Source organism: Podarcis tiliguerta (genome assembly GCF_965153285.1).
Source record: "Podarcis tiliguerta genome assembly, chromosome: 5".
Classification (NCBI taxonomy): Eukaryota; Metazoa; Chordata; class Lepidosauria; order Squamata; family Lacertidae; genus Podarcis; species Podarcis tiliguerta.
The window spans coordinates 60,461,238-60,479,013 of record NC_139538.1 but is presented as its reverse complement, the minus strand read 5'-3'; the positions used below and the strand labels follow the sequence as shown (position 1 = coordinate 60,479,013).

The 17,776-nt window shown below is 40.8% G+C and overlaps 1 protein-coding gene across 9 annotated transcripts in view; it reads right to left on the bottom strand.

Annotated features, from left to right (window-relative positions):
* The window catches only part of KNDC1 (kinase non-catalytic C-lobe domain containing 1), a 70,680-nt gene that overhangs the window by 34,747 nt on the left and 18,157 nt on the right, over nucleotides 1-17,776 (bottom strand). For 7 of the 9 annotated variants that reach the window (XR_014512057.1, XR_014512058.1, XM_083443465.1 and 4 more), the window contains 3 exons: nucleotides 6,417-6,563; nucleotides 4,694-4,811; nucleotides 3,084-4,054 (listed from right to left, as the gene is read on the bottom strand). Coding sequence is in view for 7 of the 9 variants with exons in the window: in XM_083443465.1 (XP_083299591.1) it covers nucleotides 3,084-4,054; nucleotides 4,694-4,811; nucleotides 6,417-6,563 (1,236 nt within the window). In the remaining 2 variants the exon portion in view is untranslated. The remainder of the gene's footprint in view (nucleotides 1-3,083; nucleotides 4,055-4,693; nucleotides 4,812-6,416; nucleotides 6,564-17,776) is intronic. The other 2 variants (XM_083443470.1, XM_083443471.1) reach the window with 2 other exon arrangements.

Sequence of the window (17,776 nt, the reverse complement as noted above, 5' to 3'; positions counted from 1 at the left end):
TTTGACTCTCCAGTAAGACATCAGAGAGGGGCTACTGAGAAGTTTACTGAACATTAATTACATGTTACTGCAAACCCATATTGCAGCAGAGGATAAACAAGTCTTTGCTGATCCACTGAGGTTAAAATTATCTGCCTTTTATGCATCCTTATAATACTAAAGCAGATGTCAAAACACTTCAGACCTACCTTCCCTTTATAGGTGAGCTGCATAAAACATAATTGTTATAAAGGGATAAATCAAAACCAAGCACTGAATTTCAGGGGTTTGTTTTTAAAATGAAGCAATTCTTGTTGCTTTTCTTTAAAATATATTTGCTTTGTTCCTTTGTTTAAAAACATCAAAAACAGTTTTACTGCAAGACCAAATCACAGAGTAATTTTTTCAGATACTCTTTCCATGAGTACATCTGAATGCAGGACATTTAGAACATAGTCATTTTTCAGAGGGGAAACTGTAGCTCACCTATCGCAGACCTACAATCAGCACCACCCTTAACAAATTTAAATTCCCAGGATGTTTTGGAGGAGACGCCATGTTTGCTCTAAAATGTCCAAATTGTATGGTGTAATGTGACCAAATTCCCAGTGTTGCATTTGTAGCGGGGGAGAAGAAAAGCAACCATGATTTCAGCAACAACATGCATCAGCACACTATGAGTTCACCTTTATACCAGTTACAGGTAGGTTGCCGTGTTGGTCTGCCATAGTCGAAACAAAATAAAAAATTCCTTCCAGTAGCACGTTAGAGACCAATTAAGTTTGTTATTGGTATGAAAGCTCATACCAATAACAAACTTAGTTGGTCTCTAAGGTGCTACTGGAAGGATTTTTTAAAAATTTTGCTTCACCTTTATACCAGTTTAGCTTAACTGTAGTTCAAGGTGTTGCGCAAATTTTACTTCATTTTCACTTCTGTCACTTTAAAGGGTTTAAGGCCACTGGCACAAAGCAATAGAAAGAATGCACACACAAGCTATAGCTTCCCACACTAAACACTATAGCAACTGCATGAAAAGAGATGAGATATAAAGGCTGGAATTATGTAGGTTAGAGGAAAAAGGAGCTCCAGTCACGCTTGAATTGATAAAAGTGTTTATTTGAGAATTGCAAAGAAAAAGCCATTTAAAAGAATTCTAAAGATACAGTTTTGAAGCCAGCAGGCAAACAGGTTTGGCAATGTTTGGCAGAGAATAAAGAAAGCAAGGTTATAGCATAAAGGAAGGCATACTAACCACTTAGGAAATGCAGAGAGGCATTATTTATGGGACAAAACAGAACACCAAAACCAATGGACTGGACTCCAATGAGCACACCAAAGTCTGCACAAGAAGGGGGATTTCTATATTCTCTAAGGTCAAGAAAATGTCACACACACAAGCACTACATTTTAAACACCACCTCCAGCATTGCGGAGAAGGGGGAAAGCTCACATGGAGCTGCATGAATTGAAGTCAGCTACAAAAGGAGCTGCGTGATCAAAGTTACAAAATGATTCTTGTGCAACTTATGGAATCCCCAATCTAGGAAATGCATGCCACAATGGAAAAGATCAATGGTATTGCAAAGCCTTTGAAAAATTAGTGGTAATATGTAATTTGGTGGTGGGTGAGGGAAATCAGAAAGTAATGCCTATGTACCTTATGGCACCCAAAACTGTAGAATAAAGGGAAGCTAAACATGGATTGCAATAGATTTCAGTTAAAACAAAACAGGATAGCACTGCTTGATATTTCACCTTTCCCAATAAACCTCTATATAATGTCAAAAATATCCTCTTTCATGATGATACACTAAACTATTGTATCTCAATATCCTTGCATCTCAACAACCTTGCATAGATATAATTTCAGTTATTCAGAATGAAAGGATTAGTGACAAGAATCAGAGACGCCTGTATGTTACAAAAGATTGCTGGTAACAAGTTGTAATATGCAACCTTGTAGTCTCTTGGCCCAATGCGGCAGTCTTTTAATGTCTCACACCTTCATTTGAGGCCAGATAAAACAAGTTTGCAAATGCTTTTAAAGCCATACTACTAGAAATTCTAGATTTTGTTTATTTGACTCTTCCTAGCGGTGAACAATTTCTTATGCAAAATTAACCAGCAGAGAAGAAAGCTAACCATAGCACTCAACGTTCAAGTTTTCCTTTCTGCAAGAATCACACCTCTTGTGTACCAAACCTTACTCAAGCTCATGCAAGTGAAACACGGGGGGGGGGGGGGAGAGGGAGGGAGAGAGAACATATGCTAGAAAAGCAATCTTCTCCATCTCTAAGATGGGGAATTTAACCTAAATATCTTCACATTGAGTCTAACTAATTTAATTCATATATATTAGCCAAAACCAGCAAAGAATTTTGAACCTACTTACGAATCTACTAATTTTTAATATCTCAATGTATGCTATGACAAAGAAGAGAGAGTGTATCATAATACGCACATAAATTAATGACACTATAGCAAATATACGTTTAAACTGCTTTAAATTCCTCCACATTGCTGCGGTCATTATAAAGCAAGTCATTCAGATGGAGCCATTCACCACTATTGGTGCATTACTCTCATAAATGTTTCTTGGATAATTCACAGTGGTGGCAGGGAGGAGAGGGCAGATTGCTCAACTGCATGGTAAGGCACTACATAAGTAGCTTGCCAAGGCCACACGACACTAACTTAGCTGCAGAAAAGAAACCAGAGAATTTATTTCTTACAAAACTGACTGCAAATTGAGTGACTCAGGATGATTTCTATCTGCAGATAATTACCTTTAATTTATTCTGACAAAAGTATAGTGCAATTTAAATCTATAGTACTAGTTCAATTCAATTAAAGTTAACCATACAAATGTCAAAACATCAAAGGCTCACCAACCACACACCTCAATTCAGATCCTTACTAATTAAATCCTTTGGTAATAATGAAAGTGCTCAACTAATTGCTGCTGACTATAGTGCACGCACAATGTAAGCGAGTTACGATGTTTCCAAGGAAGAAAACCCTCTCCATCCCCCAAAATTAACTATGTCCCTTCAATGCCACATTTAAGACAATTTTTAAAAAGAAGTTTCTGTTTCTACTACCTGCTTGCTGTTTCTCATTTCTGACTCCCTGCCTTCATATTGTTTCTCTTCAACATAATAGTCTTTCATCTCACTCTGATGTTGTTCTGGAGAACTTAGCAGGCTTGAGCTACATCCATTTTCATTAAATGTTCTAAGCCCCGTAGTCATCCTGTTAATATGCAACAGACTGCTTTCATTTGACCTTGCGGAAGTTTCTCCACAGTATTCCCATGATTTATGGTTTTTTAGTATCTTGTAGTCAGAATTTGATTTGTCTGGTTCATAGTTGTTTGAAGTTTCAGAACCCATACGAGTGTATGGAAGAATATATGCTTTTTTATCATTGCAGGTCGGCTTGTGGATTTGATAAGATACTTCCGGGCTCTTGTAAAATTCATCTAAATTATTATTTGGTTCCTGGAAATCTGCTGCTTTTAATCCAAGTTCATTATTTCCATCACAATGACTTAAGTTTCCCTCTAAAGCAGCATTCCCATTATTATTGACTTGAGATAATGACTTGGGCTGTAATGGATATTGTTTCCTTGTTAGTGGTCCACTGTGACTTACAAAGGGGAAGAAAGTTCTTGGGTCTGTCTCAGATTCAGACGGTAGCTTTGGAAATGCTTTTACTTTCCTTGAGCAGTTTCTTTTTAATGCATCTTCCTCCAACTCACTTGTACATGGCTTTGTGTCTAAGACAAGATTCACACACTTGCTGTTGTTGTTATTGCTGTTCTCTTTACAGTTTGTGACCTGAGTTGAAACATGCTGACAGCAAACATTTTCATGCCCTGAGTTGGTTTTAATTTCTTTTATATCACCATTTCTGTCATTCATGGTATACGTGTGAGAAGAATTTCCACCACTCGCAACTTCCAAGTCTTCCACCTCTGGAGATGAATGCTCTCTTAAATTGTAATCTGTGCACTGTTCATAAGGTGAAATCCTCTCATAGACTTTTCCACTCCACAAGTTATCACAACTGTCTGGGTGCAAAGACAGATGTTCTTATTAAAAACATTTTCGGTTTTCTCCCCCTCCATCTCCTCATCCCATCCAAATTACAAGCAGCTTCCACTGATATTCCATGCACACCTTATGCTGCCCTACAGTTGGAAAGAGACTGCTATCAAAAGTTGGTTGGCTTTTTAGAGAGAACCAAACCACAGATGGCTTTTAATGCAGGATCCCAAAGGCATTTCAAACCACCTTTCCCCTCCACTATGACAGAAGGTGTTTATATGATAGGCAGCAAATAGCCACACAACCCAACTGTCCCATTCACATATGTGCTAGTCTGACAATCTTAACATGCAAAATTAGTACAGTGCTAGAGAGTGCGGGACTGTACTTTTGCAGCAGTTGTGCTTAATCCTAAGTATTTGCCAGCAAAACAGGATATATAACAGGATATATGATCATAAAAATATCTGAAAACATGAAATAACAGGAGCATGAAAATTCACTGTGAGTTAACAACGGGGATTTTTTTTTTTTTTACTTAATACAGTAGAAAGGGACCTGAATTCCTCCCACCATTTATAATCACTTGGGTTCTGTATCTTTAGCAAGAAAAAATGCTCTTGATTCCATTACACAAATGGGCTACATTATCAAAAGCATACCGTGAAAGGTGCCACATGATTCAATTGAAAGCACTCTTCTTCCAATTGCAGAGAGGCATTGGCAAATATCACTCGAGGAAGAAAGCTTCAGGTTCTCTTTACTCAATGATATGACAGTCTATAATGATAATAGTAAAGTAAAGTGTTTAATACCTAGTTATCATACAGGACATGGACTTCAACATGATACGAGAGATTAGCATTCCCTAGGAAACGTCAAGATTTTGCATTTGTGAAGCAAGGCCATTCAGGTGTTGTAAGGGAACATTATTTCCCAACTGTAGCCTTTCTACAAGATTTAGCAGAGATTAATTTGAACTGCAGCATTTTAAAATGTTTTATAATGGATTATTTCAATTAATAGTTCAACAAAGTATTAATTATAATTATAATAATCTTTACCAACTTTAAATACATTTAATTAGGCTGATTTGCCTATTTATGAAATTCATTGTTTTTAGTTAAAATTGTGTTCTTCAGACTTTTCTTGAATTAATAATAAACTCCATAGCCATCATTCATGGAATGTTTTACATGTAGAGAGGTACATGGCACAGAGCCATGTTTCAATGGTAAATGGGAAGCCACCCTCAAGCAAAGAGAGATTTTTTTTCCTTACAGACATTAGAGAGCTCAAACTACAATATCACTTTGTTGAAGTGACTATCATTGTTTCATTATTATTATTGTTTTCTGATACAAGTTGGGAAACTTCAGTAGTCATCCAAACATTATGTGTAGTTAGTCACTAAAATTCCAAGGAGAAAACGTCCCTTATACTTATTTCATTGATGTTCACTTACACCTCCATTCATGTTTTTAGCACATCCTGTCTAGCCCATGCTAAATTGTCACTGGTCAAAAGAAACAGCTAGTGTAGGAAATGGTCATGAGTCCTTACCCGTTCCCTTTCCTGGAAACAAATCTGCATTCTCTTGGTAATTCTGCTGAATATGAATACAGTGGTACCTCAGGTTACGAACTTAATTCTTTCCAGAAGTCCATTCTTAACCCGAAGCATTCTTGACCCAAGGCACGCAATCCCGACATAGGCCTCCCACGGCCCCAGAAGTGGATTGCGTTCGTATCCTGGGGCAAAGTTTGCAACCCGGAACACCTACTTCCGGGTTTGTGGAGTTTGTAATCTGAAGGGTTCGTAAGCAGGACTGTCCATAACCTGAGGTACCACTTTACATATAATATTAAACACATGAGTGCTATTAAGGGAGGTTGTCTTTCCAAAGCATTTAGCCTTATTTAAAACAACCACAAGAACCACCACTTATGGCTTCCAACACAGAAGGTTATCAATAACTCTTGTGCCTAGCATTACAGTATGTAAAACGGTGAGCATCTGTTGTTTTTGTATTGCTGCTGCTACTTTGTAGCTTAGCTGCCACTTTATTTCAAGTGCTGTGTTGGGCTACTTTGAGTTGGAAATCATTCTGTGCATTTCCCTGTATCACCCCCCTAAACACTGTATTTACAGTATAATTGCTTTGCCCATCAAGCAACTGCCTTCCAAAAGAGTAACTAAGATATCACTTAAGAGTGGAGAAATGTTGAATGTTAAAGGTGACACATCAGGAAAAGTCAATATGATATGAAAGTTCCCATATGATATGAAAGTTCGTGCTCTGGTCCATGGGGTCACGAAGAGTCAGACACGACTAAACAACAACAACAACAAGGCAAAAAACCAATCACACACTTCTTTTTTTACCTCAATATCTGGTCTCTCTTTAGGACTTTCTTCCTGCATTTGTTCAAGCAAAGCATGCAGATCTTGACTGAATTCTGAATTGGTTCCAGGCTCCATGATATATTCGAGGGCTGCTTTTAGTGTAGCTCCCAAGGAAAAGATATGTGCCTGCAATAATTGGGAAACAGAAAATGAGCATATTGTACAAACTACCACGTGTTCCCACTTAAAACCAGATTAGCTCCATTAAAATGAGCAAAAAGCAGCTTAAGCCATTTGTGGACCACAGATGAAGTAATACACTTGTAGTACACTTTCCCCACCTTATGTAAATACTAGCAGCCATCAGCAATGTTGTTCACTCAAACTGTTTTGAGCCACCCTCCATTAGCCCCAGCAAGCATAGAAAATAGTCAGGGATTATGCAATTATAGTTCGGAAAATCTGGAGGACACAAAATTGGGGAAGCCTGCACTCAACCTTAATGTTATATCTTAGGCAAGGACCAGCCTTTATATTCAACCTCTAGTCATATAGTCCTTGAGGGTGAGCAAATTTTGGTAATCCAATTGTACCAAGTGAGCATACCAATACAAGTAAGAGAAGCATTTAAGTATTCCGGATAATGATCTTGATTGTCCACAGAGGGAAGCAGTTATCAGCAGCAACCATGAGTTGGAAGGAGCATCTAAATCATCTCTGAACATTGCATATAATAGCAATGCTTCTGATTTCAGGTAAAAATTGGAAAAAAAATATGATTTGGCAGCATTCCACTAGGTGGAGCTTTCTCCAAGTCTATTAAAACCATTCACTGCAACTTTGACAGTACTGATTAATTATCCGCAATATATGTACACACAGCCTTTTAAACCCTCCCTACTTTTAGTGAAGAAGAAGAAGAAAACTCATCAAAAAGAAAACCCCTGTGTAAGCATCGTTTCACACAAGACAAAATTTGCTACATGCGAGAAAAGCTGTGTGTCATTCATCATCATCATCATCATCATCATCATCTTCATACATGCAGGTTAACAAAAGCTTCCAATTCATAATTCTGTACATCAGTTCAGGGATGACTGCTAAGACAAAGTTCTGGATCTATTGAAAAAGGAAGAGAATATACACAGTGGCGGAGTATATGCTGTCTATATGGAAGGCTCCCTGGCACCTCCTGGGGAAAAGGAACTAAGCAGGGATGGGAAAGGACCACACAAAGTTCATGGAGACCTGCTGCCGATCAGTGCATACAGTACAGTAGGTACAGGTGAGCAACTAGGCAGCTTAAAATATCCGTATGTGAGGTTTTCACATATGCTTACACTTCCCGCGTAGGAAACGTAGCAGTGAGCAGAGGAGGAATGACTGCTGAGAGGAGTGCAGAAAGAAGACACACCATTGTACCCCTCCATCAGCACAAGTGGATGCCTTCATCTGCCCCAGCTGCAACAAAACATGTTTCTCCTGTATTGGTCTCCGCAGCATCTCCAGCTAGAGCTGGGTGAGTTCACTGCCTGAAACCCTGAAGAGCTGCTATGAGTCAACATAGACAATACTGAGCTAGATGGACCAATAATCTGATTCAGTATAAAGAAGCATCCTATGTCCCTAATTCAATCAGTGTTGTATGTGGAATGAGAGAAGAATCACAAAATTCCAGCTTCATGAAAACACAGCCCCTGCCCCACACAACCACTGTGTGTATAGGCACTTATAGGCACAAGAAGGAGGTATACAGTAGTTTGTAGTGAGCACACATTTCATGGAGGGCTTTGGCTTCCTTCATCCTAGGAAGTAGTGGCACAGGTGCATTGAAAACCCAGGAAAAGCTGTACAACTATGTGAGATGGAGAAACAGAATCTAAAGTGGAATCATCTACACCAGGCATGTCCAGCTGTGATCTATGATCCAATATAAAAACTGGCAGTGATCTACCACCCAGGGATGGGGCAGGGTAGCTGAGCGCCCGACGCCTGCTTCCTCCGATGCTGGCTTCTTCTTCTGAGGGGGCGGGGGGCACTCCGCCTGCTTCCCCTGATGCCGGTTGCTTCCCTTGACACGGCAGGCATACACAGCAGCAAAACTCCGCCTCCTGTGAGAGGAGCTTCCCTGACTGAGTGCACATGTGGTGTCGCAACAGCCCCTTGGGTGCATCTCCAGCAGAGGGAAGGCCGTGATCTATGAACGTTCATCCTGCGATCAACTGATCAGTCGCGATTGACACAATGGACATGCCTGATCTACACCATAAGTGCTATAATCTGTAGCTTCTGCCAAGCGGAACTCTATTCCATCAGTGACATGATGTCGAATAAGACAAGGACCGTACCAACCAGCTAGCATCTTTCATGACGCAACAGCATATATACATTTCATAATATTTAACAAGGTATGTTTCACGTGTTAGTGAATGGGTTAAAAACCCCTCCACATCCATGAAAGAAGAGCTGTTGCAATCTATGAATGGTGTTGGCAAAAAGAATTCCATTCTAGATTAATTGCTTTATTTGAAGTAAATAAGTTGAAAAATGCTCCAGACCGGAGTCATTAGCCTCACTTGAGCCTAGAGGAGCATGTCCTATAATAAAGTTTCTAAGGGGATTCAATCTGATTAATGAGAACGCCAAAAAACAATCTCAACATGATACAGTATCCAAACAAAGAGACAAAAAAGCTCTCCATAACTGGAATTGTTAATGGTGAGTAATCAGATGGTAGGAGAGGATAATCTGAACTTGTAACAAGGTATCAGCTTTTAAAATAGCAAAAATTTCTGCAATAACTAGAAGATCTTAGCAATTCAGCTGACTCATCACCACAATAAATCTTTAAGCTAAAGTTCAATTTCTATCAAACATGTGCAGAATACATAAAGATTCTGCAAGATCATCTAACAGTTTTCTTGGAATATTCTTAACATTGCCTCTTTCCCTGAGAGCAGGCCTTGGAGGTGGCTTGACAGTTACCACACCACAATCTATTACAATAATAAAGCTATGAACACCCTCAGCTTCAGAACTAAACAACAGTTAGTACAACTAAATCACATCAGAAGTAAACAACCTGAAAGACCATCTCTTCCCCTCCACTGTCCGCTAAGAGCATTAAGATCAACAAATGGAATCTGTATTCCCCCCCCCCCCCACAGCCCAGTGGGCTTTTTCACTGGTGGTATCAGTGTTGTAGAATTGTCTCCCTGCTGAAATGCCACTGGCACTGGCGCTTGTCCAGAAGCTGTAGCTAATAATAAACCTCGGCATTCCATCACATGCAGACCATTGAAGTAAGCTCTCTTTCAACCCTGCCTAGTATCCTCAAGTAAGACTTGCCACTTTGTCTATCAATAGTTTGATTATCTGCAGAAGCTTTGGTCACTCCCTGAGTTGGCAAAGCTCATCTGATAGCAATAAAACCTCAAGCCTTTTGTGTCATCAGCACAGTCTTGAGGAATGCAGATTCAACAGGAGCCTTCTGTTTCAAGTTTTCACAAATCAAAGGATTGTAGAATTGGGAGAGACCATGAGGATCATCCAGTCTATTCCAACTCCCTGCAATGCAGAAATCTCAACTAACTCAACCATGACAGATGGCCATCCAACCTCTGCTTTGCAACCTCCAATGAAGGAGAGTCCACTACCTTCTAAGGGAGTCTATCAGTCTATTCCACTATCAAACAGAAGTGTTTTTTCAATACCTGCTGAAAACTGTTCTGTTCCATCAGCTTATACAGGCAATTAAGAATACAATAATAGTTGGCTGATATCTGATGAAATTTGCTAGCCATGATCTATGACCTTCACTGACAGAAGTATACTCTTCCAAGTAACAATAAAAATACAATACAATAAAATAATACACATAGATAAAATAAAACGAGACAACAGCTGCATTTACTATTAATAATATCTTATTATTTCAAATTGCCCTGTTACCATTTTTGGTGAAGGGCAATATACGAATCTCTCAATAAATTACCCAAAGTGAACAGCAAAAGCAGACCAATAACAAAAAAATTCTCTTTATGGGAAAGCCAGAAAAAAACAATCTAGTAAGCAAAGAATTCCAAAATAAATGTGTTCTGATCTATTCATTCTGTTAAAGCAAACCAATGTGTCCCTAAATCAAGGTATCTCACCACATTTTATTTTCCTGATGTTCTCAGCCAAGCTTCTGAATAGGCCTGTGTTATCTATATAGGGGAGTGAGGTGGACAGAGATTGGTTACTTGGCAGTCAGCTCTCTCCCCTGAAGATACTTAAAGAGCCCCACTGTTCTTTTAATTCAGCAGGTGGTGACAGCTATGAGTCTGTAAGGGAATTTTAGGCTGGCTTTAGTACTGGTGCATTATGCTGGTGCAACCCAAAACCCATTTAAATGGGCTCAGTACTCCCTGGGATGCCAGTTTAAGGGGAAAAATACTCCCTAAAGGGCCCCAAGGGCATGCCACAAGGTCATATAATAAAGAAGCTCCTAAGAGGGCATGGCACATTTTACCTGAAGGCAAAGACACAATTTCTCTGAAATCAAAAGCTCCAAGGAAACAAAGCCCCACTCAGATAAAAACCCCTTGGCAAAACAAGTCACCATCAAATATGTTTTTTCGGAAACTGCCTTATGCCAGGTCAGACTATTCGTCTGAATAGTCTTCTGTCTGAGGACTTATTTGCAGATAATAAGATGCAACAGCTTATATACAGAAATCAGAGTCCAACAGGATGTTCCAAACAGAGACAACTAACACTGATTCAAGTGCCTGAGCTATCTGTATTTTGCACCACAAAATAGGAAGTGTGGTATGGAAAGGCATCGCTCATACTGGAATTTCTGGCTAGGAGCGAGCACAGTCATATTTGTTAAAAGGAGGGCCAGTCCAACAGTGGTCCATCTGCTCCACTGCAGCACCCTATCACTTACAGCCATCTCTACAGCAGCAGTACCATCAATTCCCTGTATGTAGTACAAGGTGCAATGTAGGGGGTGTGTGTGAAAAAGACATAGTGCAGTTGGATAATCCTGAGTTATGCAGGTATAGGAAGGGTTGTAACCAGGATATTCAGGCATATATATCCACTACTATTTTTCCCAACCAACAAAGGCACCTACATTGAATAAATAGTCAAATATCTTTGCTATGGCTATGAAGAGCACATAAAAGCCATTCTGGAAGTCACTCTTGGCAGGAAGTCAGGGTACAAATATAATAAACCAAACAACAGTAGCTATGACAACATCGTTAGAAAAGGTGAGCAAGCTGCTGGTCATTGATAGCTGTGTATTAAAGGATGAGAGTCAGCATACAGCTGATTACTAACTGCTGAGGATCATGAGCAGGAGAATGCGACTGAGCTCATGGTCTGCTCTTGGGCTTCCAGTGGCATTGCCGGCCTCTGAGGGAAAAGGTGCTGGACCAGGTAGGCTTGTGGTCTGACGCAGCAGGGCTCTTATTGATGTTCTCAGCTAACCAAAAATGCAAGGTTTAAAATGCTCTTTGAACAGGCAAGTTTCAGTTTGCCATTGAAGTTTATTTTGGCCCGAAAGCCCTCAAAGTAGTGAACTAAAATGCAATCCATTAAATGCACCATAAAAACAATCCATGTTCATTTTGAAATACTTTGTCAGTTAACTCACCACATAAGAATAAAATGAATAAAGCTCCTCTTGAAAGAGCAAAGCATTTGCTAGAATCAAAATCTCGAAAGTTACAAGAGGTAGGTTTTTGTGAGCTTTATGGTTGCAAGTAAAATCTCGAAGGTAATTGTTTTATTATATTTTGACCCCTCATTTTCTCCAAAGAGCCTAGGGTGGTATGTATGCTTTTCTTCCCTCTCTCCATCTCCATCATTATATCTATCAGGGGACTGCTATCAGAACAGGGGAGGGAGGCAGGTGAATACAGAGAGCCTCCGATGCTGCTGAGGAGCAGCTCTTCGTCCAGCGGTGAGGGAAGCCACACCTCCAGTGGAGCAGAGTGGGAAGTGGATAGCCAGGCGAGGGGAGGGATCGAAAATGCGACTGAGAGCCCAAGAGCCTCAGCTAGTCTGGCTGGCCAGGAAACAGACATGCCATTTCTGTCGCCCAGCTTGCGCAGAGGGGTGAAACGCATGGAGGGGAGGTGGAGATTTGGGGTGTCTAAGTTCTTATGTTGGGGGAGAAACCGGAAGGGGCCACTCCCGGATTCTGCAAGTGACTGAGACGGATATGAACTTTGGGGTTCTGCACTGTAAATAGTTTTTTACCAATAAAAGCTGTAAAAGAAAGGTGGGAGTCCTGCTTGGTTACTCGCGAGCAACAACTTCCAAACCTGGCAATATCCCAACCACCACCCTGAAAAGTAGGTGAGGTAAAAGAGATCATAGCTGGTTTGAAGTCACATAATAAGCGTATAGCCAAATGTGGATCCCACCTCCAACACTCCAATCATAATACCTAACTGAGTGATTGATTCGATTTATTTATTATATTCCTATGCCGCTTTTCATTCAAATGGCTCCCAAAGTGGCTTACAAACAATAAACAACAATAACAGGATAGAACAAAATGGAACATCACAAACAGAGAATAGATCATATAGAGTAATTAACAAATCATCAGTGAAACAATTACAACCTATAAAATGGTTAACAAATTTACAGCTAAAAAACATCAACTAAACATCATGAGTTTGACCAAACTGAGGGAGGCAGTGGAAGACAGGAGTGCCTGGCATGCTCTGGTCCATGGGGTCATGAAGAGTCGGACACGACTAAACGACATCACAATTAAAGCAAAAGTCATATTATATGATTAACAAATCAATAAATTGATTTATAATCAATAAAGGAGTATTAACATTAACAAAATTGCAACCAAAAAATAAGCTAAGCATTGTTAAGTTCAGACACACTCTCCACACCCCCACAACCTTTCACTTTATTCAGCTCATTAAAATGCAGATACACATAATGCCTGTGGAAACAACTGCCTTCTGAAGGTTCCTTGGGCTGGAGGTGGGGCTAACCACTGTCTGATGGGAAACAGAGTCTCTCTCTCCTCATAGCTCTTCCTCTGGAAAGAGATTCCTTATGAAGGCTCCTAGGGCCTGAGGGTGGGGCAAGACAGGTGGAAAAAGCCATTACCTGCTAGCCAGCACAGAGTCTCTTTCCCTTATGGCTTAAAATGTCAATTTTAATACTCTGGGGTTCTTGCTACAATATTCTGTTGTTCTAATCTCTTTTATGAAGGCAGGAAGGGCCACGTATATAGAAAACTTGTGGGAAATTCAACAAGTAAGGAGCTTGAGAGCCTTTCCACTTTCTCTAGCTCTGTTTCCATGGAAAACAGCTATCTTTCTTGCACAGGAGTCTTGAAAATGCAGTCATCAAGCAGAGAGTGTCTCAGTAAGATTTTACACATCTTATATGAGTAATATATAAAGAATTGTAGTCTCTATTCAGCTTTAATAAAACACTCCATTTATCACATTCCATAAAACACACCTCAGCAAGGTCCATAGAGCCACATTGCCATATCGGAAAAAGGAATTAGGAGTTATCCTGGCCAATTGCCCATTTCAAATTTATTTAGCAAAACATAGTGAATTTTGTGCCATAGCAGCTGCATCACTAATTCAGGACAACGTAGTGGCGAAGATGGTCTTTGTTGATTATAACACAGTTACAGAAACAGTAAGAACGAGAGAGAAACTAAAGAAAAGATTGCAAATTCACATTCAAATATTATAAATTCCCTATCTTATACAAAAGCTAAAATACATTCATAAGCTAGGTTAGATGGTGTCAGAGCTGGCTCTAGGTCCCAGCTCACAGAGGACCAACGCTAGCCGGTAGTAATGTACAAAAGTCTTTATTGAAGTACAGTGTCCATTTTCAAACCGGAGCGCCCCAGCTCTACGTCTAGGGTTTAGACCGGCGAAGCTCCATCTGAATCCCCGCCCCCTGTACACCAGTTTAAGACTCTAGCCTTACTCCACCTCTTCCGTCTCTCCTTTCTCCTCTGGGTCCTGCTACCCCCCGGGGTCCCTTCCTTCCTGGATTCCTCCAACGCAGACGTGGACCCCCCTGACTCCTCCCTCTCTCTTCGGCGGGCTTTAGGACCTGGCTCCCTATCCGGGCTGCCAACTGCGCTGCCCTCCTGTACATTTGAACTTGGCGCGCGCGCGCAGCCTTCCACCTTCCTCTCGACCGTTTCCTCGCTCTCCGATGGAGGCGTGGCCACTCCTGCCTCATGTCCTCTCGCTGGCAGCGCGCTGCCTGATCCCGATGCCTGGGACTCCTCCCCTCTACTGCACTCTGGTGTGGACGCTGGTCCGGATTTCCAACTGCTGCTCTCTGAGTCCCCCCTGGCCCCTTCTTCCTGGGGTGTCCCCCTCAACACCCCCCTTGCCCTGACCATGGGGGCCTCTTTCTGTGAATCTTCTGTGACATAGGGAATCAGCTGGTCCCTAAGAAATCATGGAGTCAAGTTGCAAATTAGCAAGGGCCTTGAAAATTAATACCAGAACCTTGAACCTGGCCCAGTTACACATGAGCAGCCAGTGCAAGTTTTAAAGCACCACTGTTATATGGTAGTCTCTCCCCATTGACTGTCTAGCTGCAGAATTTTGCACCAGCTGGCTCTTCCAAGGACAGCTGCACACAGAGATCGTGTCCTCCCTAAAAGAGGGCACGTGTTGTGGAGAGACCTGGAGACTGACCTCCTGTGTTGTGGGTGGGTTGGATTGGATTGCCACAACACCCAATTGGTAGGTCCCTCGATGTTGGGTTCAATCTGACCAATAGGGTGCAGTCCAAATGGATCGAGGGACCTATTTATACCCATGCACATGACCCACAGCTTCCTCTTTTGGCTCGTGCATTCAGAACACCCACCCACCTCTCCCTAATTTTAGGGATTTGTGCGATTGACCTTGCTATGCCGTCATGTGTCGTCTGCCGTTGGGACAGGGGCACAGTAGGAATTTCCCCACTTGAGCCTGTTCCCGGCTTTTCACCTTCCCAGGTGTTCACCCTTGGCTGACCTATGCTGGTGCCCTGGGCCAGCGCTGCCTGCAAGGGTGCAGGGAGCTAGTCGAACCAGAGCCTATGCAACCACTCACTTTCTGTAATCAATAAAGTTGCGGCCTAAATTCTGCCAAAAACCAAAACTAAAATTTGAGTCATGTGTGAATTTATTTAGGGGGGAGGTCTCTGGGTCTGAACACGCAACACATTGCAATAATCAAGTCTTGAGATTGCCAGTGCGTAAATCACCACAGCTACGTTATCCCTGTCCAAAAAAGGCCAAAGTTGGCACACCAGCCTTGGTCGAAAAAAGCACTCCTAGGCAGGGAAACTACTTGAGTCTCAAAAGCCACAGACAGACTGAGAAGCAGGAGCAGAGACACAGTTTTCCTGTCTTACTCTCAATATACCGTAGGTCACCCATCAGGGCTGATTCAGTCTCAAAACAATGCCTGAAGACAGACTGAAACTGCTCCAGATAGATTGTATCATCCGGGAACTCCTGCAGATTCTCCACCATCGCTCTCTTCACCACCTTGCCCAAAAAAGAATGCTGGTGATAAGAACTGGAGGCAAAGATTCCAAATGAATAAAAATAGAGGTGAGAATAAAAATAGAGGTAAGTTTAGGAATAGGGGGCAGCAGCAAAGAGACAACAGATTTCAGGAACAGCATTCTTCATTTGTGAATAGCCTACTGCTACGTTTAAATGATGCTACTATAAATATCTTCAGTAATCTCCTTTCTGTATACATCCCATTGAGTCAAGAAGCAACAAAAAGGAATGGAGGTCTATCCCAAAGGTCAATTAAGCATGTGAAATTTAAAGCAGTGTAAAGCTTTAAATGGCCTCCATACAAGAACTTAACACAGAACATTTCATATGTAGAAAACAGGGGGATACATATTGGTAATCTACAATATCTGTTTGAATGGCAGCTTTGTAACATGGACAAATGCCTGTTTGAGACTGAGCTGACACTAGCAATGCTTGTTAGCCCCAGCAGAAACCTACTGTGGCAGTGCATAAAATGAATCTATTAAATAATTCTCAAATGGGAATTTTTGTTGCAAGCCTTATTTAAAATTCACTATCATCTCTTTCCAGCATAGCGCAATACTGGAGAAAAAATGAAGATGAAATCCCACTGGGGAAATGAAAGGTTCCACATTTGGCACCTAAAGATGAACATGGGGTTTTTTGTCTCTTTGGGAAACAGATAAACAGCTCACTATAGTGCTCAATATTAGTTTTATACTGAATCTATATTTTCTCATGAATGTGCTGAGCAAGACTAAAGTCTTCTCCACAGAAGTAAAAGGACAATATTAAAAAGAAAGAAAGAAAGCTTAAGGCTAGATAAATAAGTCACAAATGTTGAAACAAGCTAGCAACAACAAAAAACCCCTGCTAAATTAAATGCAGTTCTCAGCTCTTTAATTAAACACTGCTACTAATAAACAATGGTAAAGTATACTGAGAGTGTATTAAAAGCTGAACAGTTTTAAGAGAGTAACTGGGAAACTTTTCTGTGCACATCTTATTGACGTGTGGATATTTATTTCTTCTCTGTCTCATTTTAATGTAAAGTGCAGAGCTTCATTTGAGCTCCAGGATCTCTTAACAGCAAGACTTGCCTCTAGAATGAAGGTAGTAGTACTAGTGACTACGAAAATTTGCAGACTTATTACTGTCTCCTCTTCCATGTATACCCACACACACACACACACACAAAAATCATAGAAACCACAACCTGCAGCTACTTGTTCTTGAGCATGTCAGTTCTTGGTGTGTCTGTTGTGTTTTAAAAGGTTGTTGGTTGCTTTGAGGGCTCAAGCCAAAAAGTGATGCATAAATGTTCTAAATAAATAAATACATTTGTGGATGCAATATGCAAGGCAATCCTATGGGATCCATCTAATGCACAAATGAGGCCTTGGCATGTTCTAAATGCTTAGCATAGATTTCTTTTAAACATGCCTGTTCAAATGCCATGCCAACATTTTCCCTAAAACAACAGGTCACCTGGACAGCTTCCTCACATTTTGGCTACACTAGAAACCTGAATACAGCTTGAAGTGCACAATATCCAAGCACAGGATCCAGGAACTGAAAAATTGAAATACTCTACAACTCTTTTAACAGAGATATGCTACGTATCAGTACAATGCATGAACTGTAAGTCAAGGCCAGCCTTGCGGGCATTAAAAAAAAAAAAAGCCTCAAGATTGATTGGAAAACTTGCAGATTTGAAAAGATCCAGCAACACTTCAGTGACAACACTTGGAGTGCTTTTCCCAGCCACCTCATTTTAACATCTCTGTCCTCAAGGTATATATAGCACAGATGCCAGGAGTGTCTCAGAAATGATTTGTAGCTA